The following is a 25,622-nucleotide window of genomic DNA, read 5'->3' on the forward strand; positions in this document are numbered from 1 at the left end:
AAAATTATTTGCTTAACTAGAGGGTGTTACCTCCTATGCCATTTATTCAAGCACTAAAAATAACTCGAGGTCTATTCATCGTTAGCATATCAATTCCTATCATTAATTATTCGAGCACTCATACTAAATTCCGGAAGAAAAACGACTTATCCTCGTGGAAATAATTAGCGGACTATTATTTAATCCATAACATAGGAGAGTCCATGGTTTAATTAAGTTCTTAGCCCATACTTTATTTTAATCAGTGGCCCAAAACATTAATTAATTGAACATGGCCCAAAACAAATAAAAAGAAAAGAGGCCCAATTACTCCCCATACCCATCGGCCTCTCCTCTATACACAAAAAAAATTTCCCAAATCAAACCCACACCAAACCCTAATCCAAAATCCCTCTCTTCTCTCCCTCTCAACGGAAATCGCCGCTTCACCCGTCGCCGGAGCACCATAGCCGCCACCTCTGCTCCATCTCTCTCTCTCTCTTTCTCCCTCGGCCACGCTCACGCCACCCAGATTGTATGATGTGGAAATCCTAATGTTCTAAGTTCTTGAGCTTTAAACATGATTTTCTATACTTGCTAGAGGTTTCTATTGCCATGATTCTATGATTATACTACATCTTTTATCAGCTAATAGCCCAGGTTTAAGACACGTGCTTTAACATGCTTTGGGTTGATTTCTACATGGTTGATATGCAAATTTGATTGGGAGAAGGGTTAGAGGTGGAATACCTCTTGAAGCTGCGGCTGCCTTGAGGAAATCAGCTCTTAAAACCTCAGTTTTCTTCCTCTCAAACTTGCTACTGCTTGTTCTTGGTTCTCACTAGAGTTGCTAAAATTTGAGATGTGTAGGAGGGTGTTTAAAGGTGGTGTGGAGGGGATTTTATAGGCTGGGCTTTGGCGTACTATGGGGGAATTAAATGGGGCTGATCTCTCTTGTCTTCATATCACAACATATCTCTCTTTTTCTGATCATGCAGCCCCTTTGTCTTAATGTAGTTTGTTGGCTAGTTTGGGTACTTGGTACTTGGTGAATAAATCCCATTGTTTGATTGTGGCTAGGTATAACAGGTGCTGCATTAGTGAAGGGCTTTGCAGGCTGGACTTGCCCCCTTTTTGGGTAAGTCCTTGGTCTTCATAGGAAAAGAAAGGTTGTTTCTTCCCCTCTATAAGTATTCCATTAATTACTCTTGTCCCATGGCCATTAAAACTTGTTTTTATCTTGCAGGTGAGAGAGGAATCTTAGCTCCCACCTAGCTGCACTTCGAGCGGGCCTGGATTTGATGTCTGGGCCGACGGGCTGCCCGAAACGGGCCCTAAATTGGGCCTGGAGAAAAGGCCCGAAATGCACTCCACATTTTATATTTTCCTTTCCTTGTTTTCTTTCTTTAAGGACTTTGATCCATGTAACCTATTCCATTAGTTGTTCATTTTGTTGAACATGAAATGCCATTCGAAACATTTTATTTTTCCGAAGTGTGTCTTTAGTCTGTTTTAACTTGCTCACTTACTTCTTTAGTTTTTACTTCGCAACTAAAAAAATTAAGTTTCATTAAAGGCTCGAGATCCACTAAAACTTCACGAAAAGAGAGGACGTTACATTTCTAGTTCCACATTAATATATCGAAAGCAAACAAATGGTGCGGGTATTACACATAATCTGCCAACAAATCAAAAACAACTAAATCAACAACCAAATGTACGGTAGTTCAAATTGGACAGAAACAGTATTATGAATTAATCAGAAATGCAGATCAGTCATTAAATTCGAGTAGATCTAGTAATTCAAATTCGCCTAATAGTGATTCAAATTCGTCTAAATTTAATTAATACATGTCTAAATCAACAAATCAAATACGCCTAAAATCGTTAGTCGTGGGCAAAATCGTCATATATGGACGACATTTTAGTTCCATTGTAGGCAAAATGTGGTAAAATATTAGAATAAGACAATATGATTTATAAATTTTTAAAACAAAAAATCCCAAACCGGTGAAACGACTCAAACCGGTGAAACGACCCAAAAAGGTGAAATGATTTATTTATCATCTAAAAAATCAAAAAAGTTCCAAAATCGTGGAACGATTTATCATATTTTAAATCAAAATTGATAGGTCTTGAAACAATTTATATCTTTATGATTTTGATTTAAAGATATAAAAGGACAAAATCGATTAAACAATTTAAATCATCTTGAACCAAAATAAAAGGACAGGATTTGATTTCGGATAACAAAAAACTGTGTGTGTAGTTGCCTCTGATCTAATTAGTTTAGCTTCATTTAGCTAAATAGATATGCATCATTGACATCAAAAAATATCAAGATCGATATAAAAAAATCAAAACTTTAGAAAATGAGAACGAAAATAAATCAAGGACTAATTTCGGATATCGAAAAACAGTATGCAGTTGTCTCAGATCTAATTAATTAGCTTCATTTAGCTAAATAGAGATGCAACGTAACATCAAGAAATATCAAGATCGATATCAACGAACGAAGATAAATCAAGGACTAATTTTGGATATCGAAAAACAGTATGTTGTTGTCTCAGATCTAATTAATTTAGATTCATTTTGCTAAATAGAGATGTATCATCGATAGAAATCAAGATCGATACCAAAAAAATAAAAAAAATTAAAATACATTGGACTAAAACAACATTGGACAAAACTACATCATTTGATTGAGTTTGAAATCCGCGCATTTTAAACTGGCTACCGCATTAGTATGTGATTCACATGAAGATGAAGTAGGGGTGCCAAATCGTGCGTGTCGGGTCGTTATTGTGTCGACACGATAACGACAAACACGAACACAACCCGTTAAGAAAACCTCAAACACGAACACGAACACGACCCGCTACCCTCAGACACGAACACGACACGAACCCATTAATAACACGAACCGTTTCGGGTCAACACGACACGAACACGACACGAATCCATTAATGACACGAAAATAAGTATTGAAAAATGAAAATAATAAGAATAATAATATTAAAATATTATGTGTTAATAAGAATAATAATATTAAAATATTATGTGTTAACGGATAACACGAACACGCATTGTTAACGGATAACACGAACCCGACACGAACACGACACGAAATTTTCGTGTCCTTAATGGGTCGACCCGATAAGGACACGAACACGATAAGCTCTGACCCAAACCCATTAATTTCGTGCCGGTTCGTGTCGTGTTATCGTGTCGTGTCAAAAATTGCCAGCCCTAAGATGAAGGATGAGATAATTGAAAAAATATCAAACTTGAAATGTGTGTAATTAGACCATAACTTGACCGTCATTTTTATGTCAAAGATAATTGAAAAAATATCAAACTTGAAATGTGTGTAATTAGACCATAACTTGACCGTCATTTTTATTTCTTTGACAATTTGCCCAAGAAATTAAAGCAATACTATAGGTTAGGAAAGGGCTAAGCTAGAGAAAATCACAAAACAATTAGAAATTGTCCGTCTAAGCAAATCATTAGTAAATCAATCATAAGAAATATATAAGTTCATGTATATAGATTAGGAAATAAAAGCTTTTACGGAAAATTAGAAAGTACAAACCAACAATAATTCGGGTATTTAGGTAAGTAACTTGTCGTATTGTCTTGCCATGTTTTGCGTAATATGTGATAGACATATATAGTCTACATAAGCTTTAATTTTGTGGAAAATGTTTGTTAGGGAAAAATTAAGAAAATCTCAAAGTTGATGTAGTGAGTATTTGGATTAAACAAAGCTTAAGGAAAAATTAAAATATCAAAAATTTGTATTTACAAGCAAATAACATAAATTAAAAAATATCAAAAGTTCGTATGTTGCGCTGAATCTATGCATTATATCATCTCTATATACATAACTTATTTTTATTGTAAAAATTAAAAACATTGCATTGGATGTATGAAGTAACTATATTAAGAATTAAATCAACTGCCTTCGAAGAATATGGAATTAGATTTTAATCAAAATCACTTCATAACATTGAACAATCTTTACATAGTCAAACATTGAAACCAAAATTGCCATCAGGCTGAGTTGAGTTCTTCAAACACATAATTAATCCCATCTCTAACCTATGTCTATACTATTAGCTATAAACCGAGTGAGTCCTCTTCGGCTCTTCCTTCGAAGGTGTTTCAATGGCGCTTCTCGATTTCTGACTACTCATCAGTGCCTCTCATAGGACTAAACGATCGACTAGAGCAAAAAACAAAAACTCAAATGCTTACTTTTGGGGTCTTGAGAAGATGTACGCTCTTCACGAATCCTTTGCCAAACTCACCCACAACTTTTAGTGTGTCGAAGATCTTTATCCTCGTCAATGTCACCTCTTTCGCACTTCTGCAGGCATTGGGTTGAGAGATTAAGTTGCTTCTATCAATAGAATTAACAATACGTTTTTTTTTCATCAAAAAGAGTGTAATTAAAGTTTTATTGCTACAATGTCTTGGTGGTATAGCTAATTCAAATATATGTATTTGTTTTACTATCTCCGTCCTATTAACATTTTTTTTTGTGGTGTCACATTATATAAACGATGGTACTGAATTTTTCTACTTTATTCTCTCTATAATTAATTAATAAAATAATAGTATTACATAAAATCTTATGTTAAATAAGAAAAATACTCGTGGGACATATAAAATTACGCCTAGAGTATTGAAGAAAATTTCTTACTACAAGTAGGAGTATTATTTTTCAATCTTGAGCTCTTCCACTATGATTTGGTGTTTCTACAATAATGTAATGCTATCAATTACATTGACATTTATATTATCATTAACATACTTTTTCCTTATTACCTTTCTTTAAAGTACATTTTTATACTATTCATTTTAGTTTCCGGAAATAAAATGACAGCCAATAATTAAACAAAACATAACTTTTTAGTTTAAAGTAGGCTCATTTAGCTCATACTACTATATTACTAGGGGAATTGACAAGCAAATTATTGAACGATGTATTCTGAATTTGGTTGAAACGGTCTATCTATAGTATGAAACAAAAACCACTTAGAGGATCTCCAACGGCGGATGTCCCGTCGGACTTCTGCGAAGGGCGCGGCGGACGTCCGCCATTGGGAATGAGGGAGGCGGACACGGATGTCCCGGGCGGACACCTGACGTCCGCGGATTTCCGGCTGACGGGCGGGCGGACGTCCGCCATTGTGGACGTGCAGATGTCCGCCGCGAACGTCCGCTTTTAATTTTTTTTTTTTTAATCGAATCATGTATGTTTTTTTTAATGAAGTTGTTAATTTTTCCCGTTCGTATTTGTGTCGAAATTTTATTTCCGTAAACGTAAATTGCTTATTTGTGAATTTGTAAATTTGTGAATTTTTTTTTATTGCGGGAAGGGCGGATTGTGCAGTGGAAGTCCTAGTGACGTGGCAGAAGATGTTTTTGGGAAGTCCTAGTGAAAGGGCGTGGGGGAATTCCGCCTATTGGAGATGCTCTTACTTAATGGAGTAGTTTTTTTGCAAAAATATTTGATAATATGTAGATTATTTATTGTTTCAAGAAATGCAGTTTTTTTAATTTTAATAAGATCAAATTGTTTTTCAAATACATATCAAAATCATTTCCTAGCTTGTAGTAGTTAAACACCACATTTTATATAAGTTATTTCCTTCGTTATTTACTTTAGAAGTCCTTTTGTATTTAATTAAATATCCTTACAATTACAACTATGAGAAAGTTATATAGTAACATTTCATGAACATTCATTTTATATATTGCACATACCAATTATTGGCTAGTCTATTATTTAAAATATCAACCTAATCAACTCTAGTAAGACCATAATCCTCTGTCTAGCTAGAGTCCATGAATAATGATATAATTAGTATATAGGAGTACTAACATTTTCTTTTTCTTTATTGTAATCATGTAACGCAGCAATCCAAATACAATGCTACAAAAGATTTGAGTATATGTTTCACGTGCAAGAGAAAAGGCATATAAAATAATTGATATGTCCATTGGGATATATATGCACTAAGTAGGAATGGATAACATTTATATTTGTAATATGTACCTCACTACACTTTATAATATATATAAATATATAGGTATTTTACGAAAAATGCTCCAACCATAAATATAATGAGAAATACTGACTCCATGACTTATCAAGATCAATACTCCATAGAGTTTATACAATAATTGATATGCACGATAAAAGACAACCAGAGGTTACCGCCACTAATAATGATTCACACCACTCATAAAGACAGTAAGACCAAAAAAAGATGGAACAAAATTTAAGAAATTGATGTTTAAAACTTTAAATGTTAAATTGGATATAGAATATGAGAAAGAAATCAAAAGTAAAGTACGAGAGATCGAGAATAAAGTTTTGTCAAAAAATAGCATGGTTTATCAGGTGAGGGATGAGCTAGAGCATTTGGTGGATGACAATGACGATATGGCAGAGATGTATTTAACGGACAAACTAGATGAACAGCTTGAGTCTTCTTCCGTTTCTATGGTGGACGAGCAAGATGAGGCTGACATTGACGACAGGCATGTGTTTCCTACAAATACTTCAATCTCATCAAAATCATTAACATGCCATTCCAGGAGTTGGAGTACTGCACTTATGCTGATCGCCAAAAAGTGAAGAGTGAGGAGGCATTGTTTGGTGGCCCTAAACCCCCAAGCAGACGAAGTCATGGAACGCATACTACCCATAGTCCCATAAGCAAGCACCTTGATGTGGAAGTGCTAGAAATGCTATTGGAAGCATATTCAGATAGATGGTATCCACATCTTTCTACTTGGCATTCAAACTCGTATTTCATTTTCTTGTTCAGAATAGTAATTCTCCTCTGGTTTCAGATTAAAATCAGTTAACAACGTCGTTATAAGGACAATCTGATGTAAAATGCCTAGTTACCTACTATCCTTTTCATTGCGTTCTTCTAATAGTCAAGTTGATGTTTTATGTGCTATTAAAACCTTTTTGAACATTGGGCTGGGTGCTTTACACATATTTATGTGAATGTCAAATACATAAGTTCAACTCTATGAGCATTAAACTCTGCATCTTTGTTTTGCGAAGTTGCTAGTGTTTGATTTGAAGTACTATCTTTTAGGCTGTAAAGTAACATAATGGCTTATGCAGAGTAGAAGTTTTGTATAATTTTCTTGGTGTGGCTGAGATATATTGCATGGAATAAAATGTTTCCAAAATGAGTTCTGAGATATAGCCTTGGCATATGGAGTATCTTATTCCTATTTATATAATCTGTCTTTTTAATTTAATTGACGTGAGTATTTTATCAATTCCCATAATTGCTTTCAAATCCCATTTCATCATTAATTAAGGTTAATTTTCGTATAATTGTTGTTTTTAATCTCTGCAAAAGCACAGAACCACATATAATAAGAATAGGAGGATAACCAAAGATCTCCTACCAGATAAAAAAGGAAAATATGGCCGATTTTGTATTAATAAATGAACATAAATTTACATGATATGACTTCCCTAAATTTTAAATTGAAATTGAATTAAATTATAAATTCGATGAACAATCTTACTATATACTCCTACTTATGATCTAGAATATATTCAAGATTTTAATTAAGGACAGGTGTCTCTTTTCTGATGATTTGTGGTGGTGGAAGCCATGTATAACTATTTTGTTTGCCAACTCTTGCACTCTCCAAAGGTCATTACACATTACCCTCAGGCCTCAATAATATGGCTTCTATATTCGAATATAAGATTGTCTTTCTCTATAAAGTGGGATAATCAGCTAAACCATTTCTTTTCTCATTTTATAAAATCACAATTTCCTTAATAAAGTGTATAAAAGATCTTTATTGGCAAACAATTTCAGTCAGCATTATTGCATCATTGCATTATATTATCCATTTAACGATAAACTCATAAACTTTTAAACAATATACTTACTGACTTTCTCGATTTGATAGTACTAAAGTAACTCAACTTCTAAATTACCAAAATCCAGACACTCCGTATTACATGAAAGGAATCATTACATTACAAAATTCAAGGTAATATACCAAAAAAATAAGTAATGAACAAATCTTATAGTTCCTCCCGTCCATGGCAATTTATTTATTTAATGATAATAATAAAATATTATTGAATTTGATTTGTGTATTTTGATGCAATTTTGTCAAATGTAATTTAAAAATAGTCATCGCAAAATTTCATATCTGATCTTATATTCTTACGAACATATGTATTCTGGTAATTAGTGTATAAACGAAAATACCAAAACGCGGTGGAGCAATGGGCAACTCAGGATCATCCTCCGACGATCCCCGTTATTCCGCCGCTGCCAGGTTTTCTATCACTCATCACTTCCAGATATGCAATTCCAAATTATGCCCACGCTTTTTCCATATCTGCAGAGCTTTCACTCCCAAGGGATTGGAAGATTTGAGATCGCTCCACGCATCGCTTGCTGCTCAGTCCGGAACTAATGCACAATACGTCTCTCCTGATGTTTTCAAGGTGCTGTTTCTCCTTCCGTTTCTACGCATATTTCAGGTGATTACTAGTATGAGCTTGCATATGTATGTATATAGGCGTATATTGGCATCGATGGGCCTTTTGGGGATAGAATTTTCGATTTGGTGACACACAAACGGAAGGATCAAAGGCTTACTTATGAAGACCTCGTTATTGCTAAGGTAATTTTGCAGCTTTAGGGGAACTAATTGTCCTTCAAATTTTTGTTCTGGCCTATTATGTTACACATTTTCTAAGAGCTTTGTACAAAGGATAGTTAGGAACTTCGCCAGCTTTGGGCACAGGATACTTTGCCTTGTTACTCACTAGTACTACTATATAAGAATGACAATGCTATTTAGGGAAGTCTGGTTGGGTACTCAAATTGGGGAGTGGAAATTAGGTCATCACTCTCATTAATGCTGTTTGGTATTGGGGGTTCCCGGAATCAAAATTGTTGTTTTTTAAATCTGATTCCCGAAGTGATTCTGTCCTCAGCCATTACTTGATCAGTTTAAGTACTTGAACCAAGCGCCATAAGGGGAGATTTGATAAATATTGATGTGAGAACAAGAAGCAAAGAAGAATTTAAAAAGAAAGAGGACTTAGTGCAATGTAAATGAAGCCCGACGGAGACAGATTATATTTTATCATCTCATGAAGTGCAACCAAGCATATATTGTGAATGATTATCTGATTGGCAAGCTCTACAAGATGATATGGATGAGTGGATGCTCATATAGTGGTGTTATACATTTACGCTGCAGTGCTAGTTGCTAGAATTGACTTCTTTAAGTAGTAGCACAATTTTTAGGACACTTCACCACTATCCCTCTTGTTATCCCAATATAACTGTAGTCTTACAACCTGAACACAAGACTCATCCAACTTTAGGACATGCAGTACCGAACCCAGGCACAGATGGAGTTAAGTTTATGTTCCCTCTATTTCCTTGTTAATAAAACCTAGGTACAAACTAAATCTCCTTTTAAGTCTTTTAGCAAATAAAATGCACTTAGTTTCATTTGAACCCACAAAATGCACCCCCGCATTAGCTTGTCGCCTTCCTCTACTTTTTTTCCCTTTCTGTGTGCACGTGGAATGTGGGGGGGTGGTGAGTTATTAGTTTTAACAACCTATTAAAATGAGTAGAACATAGGTGTGAGTTTATTCTTTCTTCATGCTTTAGGGGACATATGAGAAGGGGACTAAGCAGGAGATCGAAGAGTTCATTTTCCAACTACTAGATGTATCAGATGATGGTATAGTTGGAAGGTAACAAATGGCATTTCTTACCATAGAGTTCTTTATGTAAATAAACCATTTTTCCAGTCTAATATTACTATACTTGGTTTTTGCTAGATCTGATCTTGAAGTCGTCTTAACTTCAATGTTCAATAACCTTTTTCATGAAGATGGCTCCGAGCTTAAGCAAATTGAGGCTTTCATTGATTCTGCAAATCTTACTAGTGATAGCATGTCCCTCGAAGATTTCCAGAAATGGTGTGCCCATGTTCCAGCAGTCAGGAAATATCTGGGCAGTTTGTTAAAGCCATCTGATTCAGGTTTCTAGTTATCTCTCTCTCTCTCTGCACGCCTTCTTTGATGAGGGTACAACTCTGTGTAATAATATATCAAAATTTACCGCAATTGCTATTTTTCCTCATAGCATTCGAGTCTTGTCCATTTGCATGTGAAAAAGTTATACCTCCATGAAAATACCGCATGAAAATTGAGTAGTGAGTCTAACTGAAGACCAATTTAAACGCAGTTGCTGCCAGAAACTCATATCTCGTTTTTGCAGGTACTCAGATACCAAAGTTTCTTATTCCAGACAATATTGATCGTGGTCAAATCTTGTTAACAAAGGAATATGCTTGGCATATTGGTGGAGCACTCTCCCATCATGATTTAGAGGAGTGGAAACTTCTATATCACAGTGGCGTTCATGGACAAAGTTTCAACACATTTTTGGGCCATATGATGTGAGTAGCTTGCTTATGACATCATATTTTTAATTGTGTTCTAATGCTTTGTTACCGGTCACAGAGGATAAGCATAGATTTACATGCAATAAGGACATCAACTGTCTGTGGCACTGACTCATCCAATTAGGTTTTGTATTGAGAAAAAATATTTCCACACGCATGCATATCTGAGTGGCTGAGCCCATGACTTGATGTAATTAGCCGAAAGGCATATGTTTGCTTTTGTATCATTGTAATTTTGAGGAGGGTGGTGGCCAAAATCTGTGTATTTCTGTGTCAGTTTCTAGGTTGCCACTTCTATCTTTGAATAGGGATGGAATTGTGACTGTTCAATTTAATCTGCAGAAAAGCACCTACAGTATTGGTCATCAAAGATAAAGAAGGTTGCATCTATGGAGGCTATGCTTCTCAGCCATGGGAAAGACATCCTGACTTCTATGGGGATATGAAGTCTTTCATTTTTCAATTATACCCAAAAGCAGCAAGTTTCCGGCCAACTGGAGCCAACCATAATATACAATGGGTAAGTATTTGAGTTCTCTGCAATGAATCAGTTAAATAGATATTCAACATAGGGTACATTGTATGTCATTACTCACATCCTCAGTATTTCAACTCACAGCTTCCAAAGTTATCATATCTTTACTTATAGTAGTTCTTAAACATGGCAGAATAGACCATATCTTCCTTTTCTAGAATCAAAAGAAACTTCTTGTTTTTAGTCCCTATGTATCAAAACTATGTGAGGCATTCAATCATTCAATGGTGATCACATTACAAAATTATGTGAGTCATTCAATAGACCATATCTCCCTTAATCCCTATGTATCAAAACTATGTGAGGCATTCAATCATTCAATGGTGATCACATTACAAAATTTCTTGTTTTTGCAGTGCGCTGTAGGTTTTAGTTCAGAGAGCATTCCTAATGGCATTGGTTTTGGAGGCAAAATAAACCATCTAGGCTTGTTCGTATCAGCAAATTTTGATCAGGGCCACACCTTTGAGTGCACTACATTTGGAAGCCCATCATTGTCCAAGACCACCCGAATATATCCAGAGACGATTGAATGCTGGGGTGTTGTTCCAGCGGCAGGAGATGATAGGCCTGAAGGTCTTAAAGGCACAGTGCTCGACAGGTTTAAGGAGGATCGTCATATGCTTAATATGGTCGGACTTGCAAATTCAAGCGAATAAATCTTATGCACAAATATGACCTTGAACATTGGCATGTTGAGCCTCATCACGTATTTTTCTTAGATGCCAAAACTTATATCCTTGTTCTGCTCAAGGCCTCCCAGTGTGCAAAATGTTATGCTGTACTAGATCAATTCACGTATAGAGTACGAGTATCTTCATGTAATTTAATTGTTCACTTTTGTACGGGTCGAGTTCACATTGCTTTATCGTTTAGCTTTGGGCAACAAATTTTCAGCAATCAGTATTTGTAAGAAATTCTGGGTTTGGCTAGAAACCTATTTATAATTCACGCTCAATATTAATAGTACAAAACTTTCCTTAACATTAACATGGCTAATAATGAGTTAATTTTATATTTACGAATAAAATTAACAATATAAACACTGTACTAGCAGACATACATTCACTATAGAAAGGCCTACCAAATCACAATTATGTTTTAAGCGGTATAAGAATCAAATAAAAATTCAGAAAGTGAAACATAAACAAAAGCGATTCACAAACTAAAGTGCTACTAAACAGTTGGGAAATACTAGTACTACTAATTTGAAAAGGTTCATACAATAAAATCCATTCAAACGATGACATAAGAATCTGTTGCATCATAAACCAAGCTAAAGTTTTTAACAAATGCTTATCAGAGAACAAAACTGCCCCCAAAAAAAAAACTTATGATTCAAAAGCAATAGGCATTAATTGAATAAAAGTGATTCATAAACTAAACTGTTGGATAATACTATCTTGAAAAGGCTCATACTACAAAATCCATACAAACGAAGACATGACAATCTGTGGCATCATAAACCGAAGTTCAACAAATGCTTATCAGATAACCAAAATGCTCATGGAGCAGTAAGCATAAATTGAATACTACTCCTATAACAATGTTACAAAAGTCATGAATTGCAACCATGAAATATTGCAACTAAGATTAAAAGGATCAATGTGATTAAATTACTGGCTAGGGCTTTAAAATGTGATTGGGACGATGCAGCCCAAAAAGGCACAGCCTAGAAAATAAGTGGCCAAGATACAAAATTTATAAAATATAATTGGGAGGGCAAAACAAATTTCATGATATGTATAATGCAACCTAAAAGAGCATGATCTAGGAATAGTAACAAGTAAACAAGATAGACAATTTCAGCAGTAGCAATCAATAATGAAAATCAAGACTATATCAACCATATAGTAATATCAAAATTCATATTAGGAAGATTTAAGTTCACCTAACAAACATCAAATAATCATAATCATCTCTCAAAAGCAACAGATGAGACCGTTTCAAAACAAGAACAAACAAGGAGTATCAATTATCCAAACCAGAGATGACCAAAAACATAAACCATAAATTTAACCTAAAAAGCTTCTTCAATAACGCCTGGCACCACCTCCGCGGCCGTAGCTGACTTGCGGCGCGCCACCAATAGCCCCATCCTCCTCTCTGAGGACGACCCCTGGGAGATCCTTCATTCCAAGCGACTCCAGCAAATCGACAGTCTCCTGGTCGACCTCAATGCGGTCAACCTTGATCGCCGACTCGTCGGGAACAAAGTCCATACGGCGCTCCCTTTCCTCCTCCTGCAGCTTGAGCGAGATGCCGCGCACCGGCCCCTTCTGGATCCGCTTCATCAGATGGGTTGAGAAGCCAGCGATTTTGTTGCGGAGGCGCTTCGAGGGGATGATGGCGACCTCTTCCAGAATCTTCTTGTTGGTGTGGAAATCGAGCGTCATCTTGGCGTAGTAGCGCTCGATGACCTGCCTGGATGATTTCTTCACGGTTTTAGTGCGAACGCGACCCATGGCGGCGGTTGCTGTGGCGCGGCGTGGAGATGAGAGAGTGGAGTGCTGTGCTGTTAGGGTTTGCGCTTTGAGGAGACGATTTGCGATTGATTGATTTATATATAAAGGGGATTTAGTTAGGGTTTAGCAATGAGGCCCTGTCTTATTTGTTTATTTCAAAATGGCCCACGGCTTCAGTATATTGATTTGTTCCGGTTCGACTTGGACGAATCGCAATCGGGACCGGTAGTTTGTATAATTGTGAATTTGTGAATGCTGAGCCCAAAATAAATGAAAAAACTGCTGAGCCCAAAATAAATGAAAAAACTGCTGAGCCCAGTAATGGTACAACTACAAATTACAGTCTTACTGTGTTGCAACATTTTGAGAGTTCGTCATAACATGTCGTTGGAGATATATTAATGAATACTCCCGTTCACAATTGCAAGTCCATATTTAATAGTATGACACAGATTTTACAAAATTGAAATATATTATGAGTGAAAAAGGGTCAGTAGAATATAGTAGAATATACGTATACTTTTATATAGACATGTCAAAATAGATATCGGGTATTGGATACCCGATATCTGATCCGAAAAAATCGGATAATTGGATCGGATCGGGATTGGATATTGAGAATTTTAGATTTTCGAATATCGGATAAACCGATATCCAATCGGGTATACCCAAATTACCCGATTTTTAAAAAAATTAATAAATAGTGTGTTAATTGTAATTTGCATATTCTTACTCAAATATGAAATACCCAAACTTTACGCTTTATATTAAAATTTCTTCAATCATTGCTATTATATTAGTTCTGTTTTTAAAGTTTAAGTAATTAAGTAATTTGGTTAATGGTAGTTACTGAGTTACAGCAGACACGTCTCCCTCCCCTTTTCTACTCTCTCGCTTGTGCCTCCTCCGCCGGCGCCGTCTCCTCTCACAGCACCAACCCTCATCTCTCCCAGCGCCAGCCACAACGAGCTCTCCTTTACTGCCCAGCTGCTGCCCTCTACTGCCCAACTTTCCTCAAAATTGAAATTGAAATCGAGACTGGATACCCGAGTCGGGTATTTGGGTATCCGAATCGAAATCGGATTGGGTATTGGGTACTAGATTATGGGAATTTCAGGATCAGTTACCCGAAATTTTCGGATCACGGATACCCGATTTGACAACCCTACTTTTATATATTAATTTTGTAGTAAAATGTGAGTGGATAAAATTAGTGTAATGTGAGGTTCATTGCCTAAAGAGAAAATCAAATAGAATATTTATTTATGGACGGACGGACGGATATGAAAAAATAAAATGTTTATTGATGAATGGAGGAAGTATCTCATTGAACGATTTTAAAAAATACCTTAATTAAATCCACAAAATTAAATGTCTTAAACAACAATTAATTAGCAAAAGGATTATATGCATGTTTCTGCGGATTACAGAATACTACTCCATTTACAATTGATGAAGACGAGTATATGCTACTCTTGTTAGGCCATCCTAAATGCCGCAAGCCGGATCGCACCTGGGTCCCAGCCCGCGGCCTGGCGCGATAATGGGGAGCGAGAAGAGGCTCAGGTCGCACCTGGTGCCGTAGTTGAGTCCCCGGGCCGCACCCTGTTGCAGCCCAACTCGGGGTTGAGGATGTGGGGCCATGCCCCGGTGCGTCCCCGCCCGGCGTTGGAGGGGTTCGGGCCAGACCCAGACCTCAATTTCTAATTTTTTGCATTTGAAATATAGATCCTAGAAGAAGAATTGAAGAAAAAATTAAGAGGAGAGATGCGTGCAGAGGTTGGGAAGTGGAGACTATTTTGATTTCTCATTTTCATTGGGAAGTGAAGACTATTTTGATTTTCTCATTTTTAATTTTTTTTAGTTTATATAATTTATAATTATATGTTGGAAATTTGGAAGTGGAGCTCTCATTTTGATTTTCTTATTTTGTTCAATTTTTAAAATTTTTAATTTTTAATTTATAATTTTCGAATTAAAAATGCATTTTTCGTGTTATAATTGTTCAACGCTTTCAATTTTTACAAGTAAAATAGGTTGGAGTTGTAAATAGTGCAATTTTAATAGTTGGAGCCTGGATGAGACATGCAGGGTTAGAAAAGTTGTAGCCTGAGCCTCAAAATTTGAGGAATGATAACGTGGAGGTGACTTGGAGCCTAAATCCGGGCCGGGATTAAGGATGCCCTAACCCTATAAGTTGGATTCAACCTTGAATCCTCATCCCCGACAATCTATCACACTATAGAACAATCTAACACTACTTAGACTATTATTTCTCTCTCTTTTACTTTACTAATTATACATTAAAATCTGTGTCAAACCAAATATTTATACTTTTTGGGGACAGACTAATAAAGAAATACTTCCTCCGTCCCACAACAAGAGTCTTATTTAATAAATGTAAAGAAAAGTGGGTTGAAAAAGTTAGTTGAATATGAGACTCACATAGTATTAGTTGAATATGAAGTCTACTTGCCATTTATTTACCATTTATTGTAAAAGTGAAATAAGAGTTTTATATGGGATGGAGGGAGTAGTTCATACATTATTAGTATTTATTTTCGTTTGCATAGCAAAATTAGTACTCCGCATCTGAAAAGTATAAACATTTGGTTCGACACAAATTTTAATATATAACTAGTAAAGTAAGAGAGATATATCGACTTCACATTATTAGTAATGTAGTTTAATGATATAAATTGTAAATAAAATGATATGTAGAGGTAATGTGTTGTTTACTTATTCCAAAATTTAAAAAGTTCATATTTTTCAAGTGCGGACTAATAAGAAAATAATGCATATTTTTCAAAGGCGAAAGGAGTATAACTTTTTTGTATGAAAACCTTCTTATTATATTTTCCATCTCTTTTATTTTATCCATTTTTGTCCCTTTTAAACGTTTTTCATTTTCTATTAAAATTTATGTCATTCATAAATGAGATTATTATGGTGAACAATGAATATTTATTTGGTTGAGTTAAATATAATTGATACTTTTAATCTCAGAATAATATGTACGATTAATTTAATTTAGTCTTCCGAAATAATAGTATAATCTCTATTTAATACTTCTTTCGTCCCCAAAGAATATGTACTTTGGGTTCGACACGAGTTTTAATGCAAGATTGATAAAATAAGAGGAAAAAGTTTGCAAAATTAGAAAGAGCATAATTTTGTGAGGTGGACTAAAAAGGAAAGAGTGTCTATTCTTATGAGACGAGGGAAGTAATATTGTAATAATATTAGTTATAAATAATCCAAATCAATTTAATCTTCAGTAACTGAATCAATTGTTAGAAGAATTTTATATTAATTTAATCTCATGTACTCATATTTTTAGAAGAATTTTAGAACAATTTAATCTCGTTGGCTATTAATATTATAAAATCAAGTAGTAGTAATTACTAAGTACTACTCCCTAAGTTCCATAGTAATGTTGGCAAAACTTTTCGGCACGGAGATTAAGAAAAATTGTGTTAGGTGGGTTAAGTAAAGAGAGAATAAAGTGGAAAATGAAAAAGGTAGAGAGATGAAGAGAGAAAAAAGTAAGAGAGGGTAAAGTAGGTGTGGAAAAATGTGTTGAATTTTACTATAAAAAAAAAATGACTCTATTACTATGGAACAAACGAAAATGGAAAAACGCCTCTATTACTAATTTTAAAAAATAGGGCATCTATTAAGCAGAGGAGTAAACATTATGGAAAAATAGCTTCTGCACACTAGAAATTGGAAGCAGAAATGATAAAACACCGCAAATCGTGATTGTAATATTGCCATTTTCGACGGCAAAGCAGCTAGCCTTGGCCTTGTACTGCTTGCTTCGAAGATTAAACTCAGAAATCTGCTCTTTTTGGTATTTTACTCACTTCATTTACTCTATGCGCTTATGATTTCACCGTCTCGCTGAAAATTAGATTATTTGGATTCGGTTGTGTTGCCAATCGCTACCTCGACGCTATTTGAGCTACTTTAGCAGAAATTTATGTCGTAATTTGATTGCTTTCTTTTCTCATTTGGATTGTGCATAAACTTTTGCGCTGTTTCTTTTCTGGTAGTATTTGTTTTTCTAACTCTATTTAGATTGTGTAAGGTGTATGATTCCTGGAACGTTTGTGGATCTATGAAATAAAAAGATTTGATAATGTGTTAGATGTACCTAGGGGTGGTTACATTATTATTTAGAATTGATAAAATAGTTGCTTGAGTATTATGCAGCCCTTACTTTCCCCATTGGATAATGATTCAAGCCAATAGAGAGTATTAACCAATAGATTTGCTTATCCTATTTTGCTATATGCAGGCTAATCTTCAAGAGTGAACACCCCCTTAAGGGTATTGTTGTGCATTGAGTAACAATTGGTGAGTTGATTCGCGATTCGCGATTCACTTGCCATTATCTGCTTAGGAAGTTGGAGAAATAATCTAATCAGTTGAATTAGGAACATAAAGGTCATTGGATGAAGGAAAGCTTTGGAGTTTACTGCTTTTGTTCAGTGCAAATTGTGAACAAGACTTCTCTTTGATCACCCTACACTCCTAAATACACATTTCACCTGATTGATTGGCTAGGGTTAGTGGCATTAGATTTAGATAATTACAGCTTCAAACTCAATAGTTGATACCAGATAGCTGAAGAAGAGTGGCCTCAGCAATTGGTGCTTCCTGTTAACTCAATTTTGTGTGTTATGGGTTTGAATATGTTCTTTTTCGATAGAACACTTTCATAGTACTCCCTCCGTCCCACTTAAAATGCAACATTTGAGAATCGGCACGAGATTTTATGTAGTGTTGTTTTGTGAGTTAATGAAGAGAGATTAAAGTAAGAGAGATAAAAAAGTAGAGATAGAGTTGTTTCCATTTAAGGAAACGTTTCATTTTTAATGAGACAATCAAAAAAGGAAAACGTTGCATTTGTAATGGGACAGAGGGAGTATTTTCTATGTTTAAAAGAAATGATTGGGAGATACTTGAATGTGATTAGTTTCATCTATTTCTAATTTTTCCCTCTTTATTCAAAAATCTATCAGAGCAAAGAAAGTACATAACTTGCTGATTGGGTTGAGTTTCCATTGGAGCGATCAGTTTGCCATCTTAAGTTTCTTTGCTCTGCATCTAGAACAAGAGTATTTTGGAAGTCACTTCTCTTCAGATAGAGGCTACAATTAACTTTCTTTGGTACGAGATGATTTTGGAGATGCTAGTCATTCAACAACATTTAGTTGGTTTCAATGCTGTCTTGTTTGAAGACACTGCCACCACAAGGTAAACTCTCATAACTCTCTCCAAATCCCATGAATCTGGAAAATTTAAAACGTCAAATAGAGAGAATTGTTCAACCCCAGTTCATCGTGAAGACATTAAGACATATACAAAAGATGCAAAAAAATCAGAATTATCAGACCAAAATTAGAAGATCATGAAAAATACTCCATATCCCTTAACCCTCCAACCAACTGACCAACTCAAGGAGGACCATTCAATAGGGTTGTCAGTACCACTGAAATCACTTTTCCTTTTTTTCTAAAATCTGCCCTGATACATTGTCCTTGTTTCATTCCTAAAGTTATACTATCATCTGACTGTTTAAATCACAATTCAGGTGATTCCGTTGAGAATACCCCTAGGTCAAGTGCCCGCACCTTTCAAACTATTGACCTTACTCGAGAATACACTCTTACAAGTTCTTATGGTGAGATTCGGAGTACCTTTGACCAAGACAGATCTTTTGACCAAACTGTAGATAGTGGACATTTGGACGGCATTCAGGGAGACAAGTTGTTGGAACAGGTTCTTCAACCAAGCCGTGAGTGTGTTCAAGAGACACTTTCCTTAATTAGCACCAGCCCACTTACTGATATTGTTGCTACGTACTTTGATCATAGTGAGCAAACTTTTCGTTTATGCATCCTTCTCTACCAGAAAGTCCACCAGGCTCGCCTCGCATATGCTCCTATACATGATCTTGTTAATAACCTTCTCCTGGAGTTTGATTCTGACTCATATTTACTCTCTGATTCCCAGTGCAACTTGGCATATAATGTCTTTCTCCAGTTTGACCGTCTTGAAAATCCCTTCATCTCTAATGCTTCACAGAACTTTGATGATATGCGCCAGCGCTTCTCCCAGCTCACTCACGAGCTTAATCATCATCCAGTAAAGCCAAGGCCAAGGGCTACCAATGCGCTAGTTGCCCTTGCTGGGAGCCCCATTTGTTTCGCTCTTTTCCCTTCTAATATGATTAAGAAAGAAAAGGGTGACATTGTTCTGCTTGATAAGGCATCAAGAAGTGCTTTTGTATTGCGCAGAGATCTAGACACCATTGATCGCTTGGTTGCCCATTTATACGACGATGTTGAATACGACATGTTCTCTATTCACCATGCATTGGACAGGGAGATGGACAAGTATCTCATTCAGCAGGTACTGAAGCAGCTCCAGAGAAACCGTCCAAGTTTTATTGAACGACTTACATATCTCGAGGGAAATTTGCTTCTCTGTTTTGATGCAATAAAACAGACCCGATCATGTATACTTCAAAAGATCCATCCACATCAACTTCTTGACTGATTGCACCAGAGTAAGATGAAAACTTTCTTGTGAAGATATTTGTGACACCAGACGTGTATGCATGATGGCCCCACCATTGGTGTGTTCAGAGTCTTCAGACTGCACAAGCTTGGCCAGCCGTTTCACCTGCAACCTCCACAAGATCTATGAACCTATTCTGTCAACATCTTGCAACTCATCTAGGTTGGAGGTGTTAGAAGGATCGATCAATCTGATGATGGTGTAAATGAGCTGCAATGCCAAACGTGCAACATGGCATGTATTAAATCTGATCTGGACCAAAGGAGTGATTCACCTCAGCTGAAAGAAGATAATATTTGCCGTTGAGATTTATCTGCTTAAATGTCTACTGTTGAGATTTGTGTGCTTAAGTATCTGAGTTTGTTAGTATTCTGAATTGTTCTCATTCTTTGTATATAAATATGATGCTCATGTACTCGGAACTATTTGTGAAATAAGAAAGAAAAGAAAGGCACTGCAGTTCAATATCTATCTGTCGATCTTATTTTCTCTTTCAATTATGATTTTTCATATACTTCTTCATGGTATCAGAGCAGGCTTTTAAGGGCCTGTCTCTCCTACCTCTTTTATTCTTCTATTCCTTATTTTGCCTTAAATAAACATGGCAGATTCAGATAGCTCAGATACTGAAACTGACCACATAAACACCACTATTTCCCACTCTTCGTCCTCAGTGACGGTGCTTCCGCAAAATCACCCGGTGTCCATAAAGCTAGGTGAAGGAAATTTTCTCATATGGAGACAACAAATCTTGGCGGCAATGAGAGGATACGGTCTTGAATCCTTTCTCACTGGAGATGAACAAGCTCCATCTAAGTTGATAACTGCTCGAGGATCAACACAAAGGGTCATAAACCCGGATTTCGTAACATGGAATCGTCAAGATCAACTTCTGTCCTCGTGGATTCAATCGTCACTCTCTGAAAGTGCAATGATCCTAGTTGTTGGACTGGGAACCACGAAGGATATTTGGAAAGCCTTGGAGACCAATTTTGCTAGCCAGTCCAGAGCAAAAATCATGCAGCACAAACTCCAATTACAGACAATCAAGAAAGACTCCTTGCCAATGACCGATTTTCTCAGCAAAGTAAAGTCCTGTTGTGATTTGCTTGGCGCGGCAGGATGCAAAGTTACAGAGGATGACCAAATTTTATACATCCTGGGCGGATTAGGATCCGAATATGATTCTATAATGGTTTCTGTCACATCAAGAACGGAGCCTTGGTCTGTTCAAGAGTTGAGTTCGCTATTGTTGAGTTTTGAATCGCGTATTGAATCTCAAAAGAATTCTGCTGTAACCCTTGAAGGATCCCAACCTTCTCTCAATCTGTCTCATACTCCATATTCAAGGAAGGATGGAAGTTCTCAGCATGGGAAAGGCTACAAATTTGAGGGCCGGGGTGGAAGATCGTTTAGAGGAAGAGGTGGCAGAGGTTATGGGAACAAATTGGTGTGTCAACTTTGTCAAAAGCCGGGGCACGCTGCTGACAAATGTTGGTATCGCTATGAGCAAAATACTCCTCAGAATTCCAACAATGGCAGGCAGCAGCAATATTCTCAAGCCTACAACTCAGGATCTAGCTCCAATCTCTCTGCATATGTTGCTCAAGCAAGAATACCTCAAGCTCCTCCATTCTCCAGATCTCAACCAGAATATAGCTTTGAGGCACCTCACCCCACTTCTTGGTACCCGGATTCAGGAGCTACTAATCATGTCTCCAATGACCTCAACAATCTCAGCATCAACACTGAGTATACTGGAGGTAAATTGCTTCACCTTGGTAATGGCTTAGGTGTTAAAATTTCTCATGTTGGTGATTCTGAAGTTAAATCCTCTCCATCATCTCAGTCTAGACCTCTCTTTCTTAGGAATCTTCTCCATGTTCCATCTGTCACTAAAAATCTTCTTAGTGTCTCTCAGTTTGCTAAAGATAATGGTGTTTTCTTTGAATTTCATCATAACTTTTGTTTTGTCAAGGATCAAGTCACCAAGGAAATAATCCTCAAGGGTTCCCTTGATCAAGGCCTCTATCGTTTCCTACTACAAAACTCCTCAACTAAGAGCTCAAGTTCTTCCACCATTACTGCTTTCAATAAAAAGATCACTTCTTCAACTGTGTGTTCTGCCTCACTACCATCTGATGTTGTTTCTCTTTCTAGCACTATTGTTCCTAGCATTGCCTTGTGGCACAAAAGATTAGGTCATGCTTCATTTGACATAGTTAAAAAGGTTCTTGTTGATTGTAAAATACCCTTTGAATCAATGAAATCTTCTTCTCTTTGTCATCCATGTTCTGTTTCAAAAGCTCACAGATTGCCTTATACTCTCTCCTCTACTCAATATACTGCTCCTCTACAGCTAGTTCATAGTGATCTTTGGGGGCCATCTCCTGTTGTATCAAGGAATGGATACTCCTATTATGTATCATTTGTTGACCATTACAGCAGATACACTTGGATTTCTCTATTGAAGCACAAAAGTGATGTTCTTAATGTGTTTAAAGCATTCAAATCCATGGTGGAAAATCAGCTTTCTTGCAAAATTAAAATGTTGCAATCTGATTGGGGAGGTGAATACCAAGGGATATCTGGTTTTTTGCATGACACTGGAATTCTACACAGAATCTCATGTCCTTATACTCCTCAGCAAAATAGCTTGGCTGAGAGAAAGCATAGAAATATTGTTGAAATGGGTCTTGCTTTGTTGGCTCAAGGTGGTTTGCCGACAAAATTCTGGGATGACGCCTTCATCTCATGCACATATATCTCGAACCGCCTTCCTTCCAAAGCCATTCAGCTTCAATCACCTTTTGCTAAGCTATTCAAGACCCCTCCTGATTACCACTCTCTCAAAGCATTTGGATGTCTTTGCTATCCTCTCACTAGGCCATATAACAAACACAAATTGCAATACAGATCTGAACCTGCCACATTCATTGGATATAGCACCTCTCACAAAGGTTATAAGGCTTTACTCCCATCAGGAAAGGTTATTATTACACGTGATATCACCTTTGATGAGTACTCATTCCCTTTTCTTCGTGCTGACTCTAGTCACCATTCACCCACTCCAGCCTCTTCTGCCCCTCCTCTCATCATAAATCCTCCATCATCCCCAATATCACTTTCTCCTACAGCAATTCCCACATCAAATACTCTTCCTACTACAACATCTCAGTCATCAATTATCCCTACTCCTCCTCCTACTTCAGTTATTAGTCCTCCTGCTCTCACTCCATCTCAGACATCGTCTATTCCTACTATAACTCCCACTTCCAACTCTGTTGATCCTCCTGTTTCTACCCCCCCCATCCACTCCTACTCCACCACCTATCCATCATATGATTACTAGAGGGAAGCAGGTGTCTCTCCCTCTCTCATTCCTAAATCTGCCTTGATTGCTCTTCTTATTCCTGTTTGGAAACAGGCAATGTTGGAGGAATTTCTTGCACTTCTAAGGAATAAGACATGGGTGCTCACTACATTACCGCCCGGTAAAAACCTTGTGGGATGTACCTGGATTTTCAGAATCAAGTGACATATAGATGGTTGTATTGCCCGACACAAAGCACGACTTGTTGCTCAAGGGTTCTCCCAACAGTCCGGCTTTGATTTTACTGACACATTTAGTCCAGTTGTAAAGCCTCAAACAATTCGGATTATTTTAAGTCTTGCCATTTCTGCAGGCTGGTCCATCACCCACCTCGACGTCAATAATGCCTTCCTTCATGGTGACTTGACTTACGAAATTTACATGCGTCAGCCACTTGGTTTTGAGCAAGGTTCTCCTCAACTGGTATGCAAGTTAAATAAAGCCATTTATGGCCTGAAACAGGCCTCGAGATCGTGGTTCTTAACTGTGCTATCCGTGCTCCTATCTCTTGAATTCAAGCAGTCTAAAGCCGATCCATCTCTCTTCTTTAGGATCAAAGGAAATGAGGTAATATATCTGCTTATATATGTGGACGACATGCTCGTCACAGGCAACTCCACTTCTGGTATTCATCGTGTGATCAATCAGTTGGGTTCTCACTTCTCTTTAAAAGACCTCGGGGAGGTGAGACAATTTCTTGGTATCAAAGTCACTCGCACCAAGCAAGGTCTGCACTTATGCCAAGCCAATTACATCAAGGATCTTTTAAAGAAAGCTAAGATGGAAGATACTAGAGGATGTCCTACACCCATGGTCTCTAGCTGTGAGTTGAGCAAGGTGGTAGGCAGCCCAACGATAGATGGTACTCTGTACAGGAGCATGGTGGGAGGTTTGCAATATGCAACCATCATGAGGCCGGATATATCGTTTGCAGTAAATAAGGTTAGCCAATATATGGCCAATCCTCTCGACTCTCACTGGAAAGCAGTGAAGAGAATATTGCGATACCTTGCAGGTACTGCAGATTATGGCCTTCATCTTCGTCCCTCTGATGGCTCTATAACTGCCTTCAGCGACTCTGATTGGGCCTCGGACTTGGACGATCGGCGTTCAACTACGGGATACTGCACATACTTTGGATCGAACTTGATTTCTTGGTGTGCCAAGAAACAATCAGTTGTGTCTAGATCGAGCACTGAAGCAGAGTATAGGAGCTTGGCTCATGTAGCGGCAGAAGTTACTTGGATACAATTTCTTTTGAGTGAGCTGGAAGTCAAGGAACCAAGGGTTCCTGTCGCATGGGTGGATAATTTAAGTGCTATTGCAATTGCCTCCAATCCCGTTCTTCATGCGAGAACGAAACACATCGAACTCGATGTGCATTTCATTAGAGATAAAGTGTTGGAAAAGAAATTAGGTCTCCGACATGTTCCTTCGGCTGATTAGGTAGCTGATATTCTTACAAAGCCATTGACTCTTCAATTCTTCTCAAGACTGAGGAATAAGCTAGGCGTGTGCTCTCAGTCGTCGCTTGAATTGAGAGGGCGTGTTAGAAGGATCGATCAATCTGATGATGGCGTAAATGAGCTGCAATGCCAAACGTGCAACATGGCATGTATTAAATCTGATATGGACCAAAGGAGTGATTCACCTTAGCTGAAAGAAGATAATATTTGCCGTTGAGATTTATCTGCTTAAATGTCTACTGTTGAGATTTGTGTGCTTAAGTATCTGACTTTGTTAGTATTCTGAATTGTTCTCATTCTTTGTATATAAATATGATGCTCATGTACTCGGAACTATTTGTGAAATAAGAAAGAAAAGAAAGGCACTGCAGTTCAATATCTATCTGTCGATCTTATTTTCTCTTTCAATTATGATTTTTACTTCTTCAGGAGGAATGGTGATATTGTTAATACAGGAAATGACAATCTATGTTAAGTTAGTTGTCTTTGGATGATAGTCTGCGAATCTGATCGTCTCGGCGTGCTATTGTTGTTGCTCGAAGGAGAGATTATTGCTTTCTGGACTTCCTCCTTCAAAGGTGGGCATTGTCAGCTATGCAAATAACATATTCAATACCAGTTATGTTACATTCATTGATAATACACTTTTCAAGCACACTTTGATAACATTGGCAATTTTTCTGTTTCACACACTCGATTCTTGAATTTTA

At 36.9% G+C, this 25,622-nt stretch overlaps 3 protein-coding genes and 1 long non-coding RNA gene across 8 annotated transcripts; 3 read left to right on the plus strand and 1 right to left on the minus strand.

Annotated features, from left to right (window-relative positions):
* Positions 1-567: 567 nt before the first annotated feature.
* On the plus strand, positions 568-1,435 carry LOC125202422. The gene is made up of 2 exons (XR_007173098.1): positions 568-1,148; positions 1,226-1,435. It is a non-coding gene; the product is annotated as an uncharacterized LOC125202422 (long non-coding RNA).
* A 6,783-nt stretch (positions 1,436-8,218) lies between these two features.
* Positions 8,219-11,895, plus strand: LOC125216389 (MTOR-associated protein MEAK7). Its single transcript, XM_048118119.1, has 8 exons — positions 8,219-8,325; positions 8,395-8,497; positions 8,572-8,676; positions 9,684-9,769; positions 9,857-10,059; positions 10,299-10,479; positions 10,828-11,005; positions 11,377-11,895. The coding sequence occupies exons 1-8, from the start codon at positions 8,273-8,275 to the stop codon at positions 11,677-11,679; spliced, it is 1,212 nt and encodes a 403-aa protein (XP_047974076.1). The 5' UTR covers positions 8,219-8,272; the 3' UTR covers positions 11,680-11,895.
* Positions 11,896-12,869: 974 nt separating this feature from the next.
* On the minus strand, positions 12,870-13,568 carry LOC125202554 (40S ribosomal protein S17-like). The gene has a single exon (XM_048100967.1). The coding sequence runs from the start codon at positions 13,483-13,485 to the stop codon at positions 13,054-13,056; it is 432 nt and encodes a 143-aa protein (XP_047956924.1). The 5' UTR covers positions 13,486-13,568; the 3' UTR covers positions 12,870-13,053.
* A 3,622-nt stretch (positions 13,569-17,190) lies between these two features.
* Positions 17,191-20,549, plus strand: LOC125207693 (UPF0496 protein At3g19330-like). Of its 5 annotated transcripts, none has more exons than XM_048107164.1 (4): positions 17,191-17,338; positions 17,786-17,844; positions 18,513-18,747; positions 19,085-20,548. In XM_048107164.1, exons 3-4 carry the CDS (start codon positions 18,714-18,716, stop codon positions 20,050-20,052), a joined length of 1,002 nt encoding a protein of 333 aa, XP_047963121.1. In that variant the 5' UTR covers positions 17,191-17,338; positions 17,786-17,844; positions 18,513-18,713; the 3' UTR covers positions 20,053-20,548. The 5 variants fall into 5 exon arrangements, with proteins under 5 accessions (XP_047963121.1, XP_047963137.1, XP_047963114.1 ...); XM_048107173.1 differs by lacking the exon at positions 17,191-17,338 and adding an exon at positions 17,359-17,469; XM_048107180.1 differs by lacking the exon at positions 17,786-17,844 and having other exon boundaries at positions 19,226-20,549.
* The last annotated feature ends 5,073 nt before the right edge of the window (positions 20,550-25,622 follow it).

The sequence above is a fragment of the Salvia hispanica genome, chromosome 1 (assembly GCF_023119035.1).
Source record: "Salvia hispanica cultivar TCC Black 2014 chromosome 1, UniMelb_Shisp_WGS_1.0, whole genome shotgun sequence".
Classification (NCBI taxonomy): Eukaryota; Viridiplantae; Streptophyta; class Magnoliopsida; order Lamiales; family Lamiaceae; genus Salvia; species Salvia hispanica.

Excerpts from the sequence above, each read along its gene's own strand:
- LOC125216389 (XM_048118119.1), top strand. The coding sequence starts at position 8,273 with ATGGGCAACTCAGGATCATCCTCCGACGATCCCCGTTATTCCGCCGCT. Across the intron at positions 8,498-8,571 it reads TCTCTCCTGATGTTTTCAAG|GCGTATATTGGCATCGATGG; the intron begins GTGCTGTTTCTC and ends GTATGTATATAG. Across the intron at positions 10,480-10,827 it reads ACATTTTTGGGCCATATGAT|AAAAGCACCTACAGTATTGG; the intron begins GTGAGTAGCTTG and ends TTTAATCTGCAG.
- LOC125202554 (XM_048100967.1), bottom strand. The coding sequence starts at position 13,485 with ATGGGTCGCGTTCGCACTAAAACCGTGAAGAAATCATCCAGGCAGGTC.
- LOC125207693 (XM_048107157.1), top strand. The coding sequence starts at position 18,714 with ATGCTGTCTTGTTTGAAGACACTGCCACCACAAG. Across the intron at positions 18,748-19,084 it reads GAAGACACTGCCACCACAAG|GTGATTCCGTTGAGAATACC; the intron begins GTAAACTCTCAT and ends ATCACAATTCAG.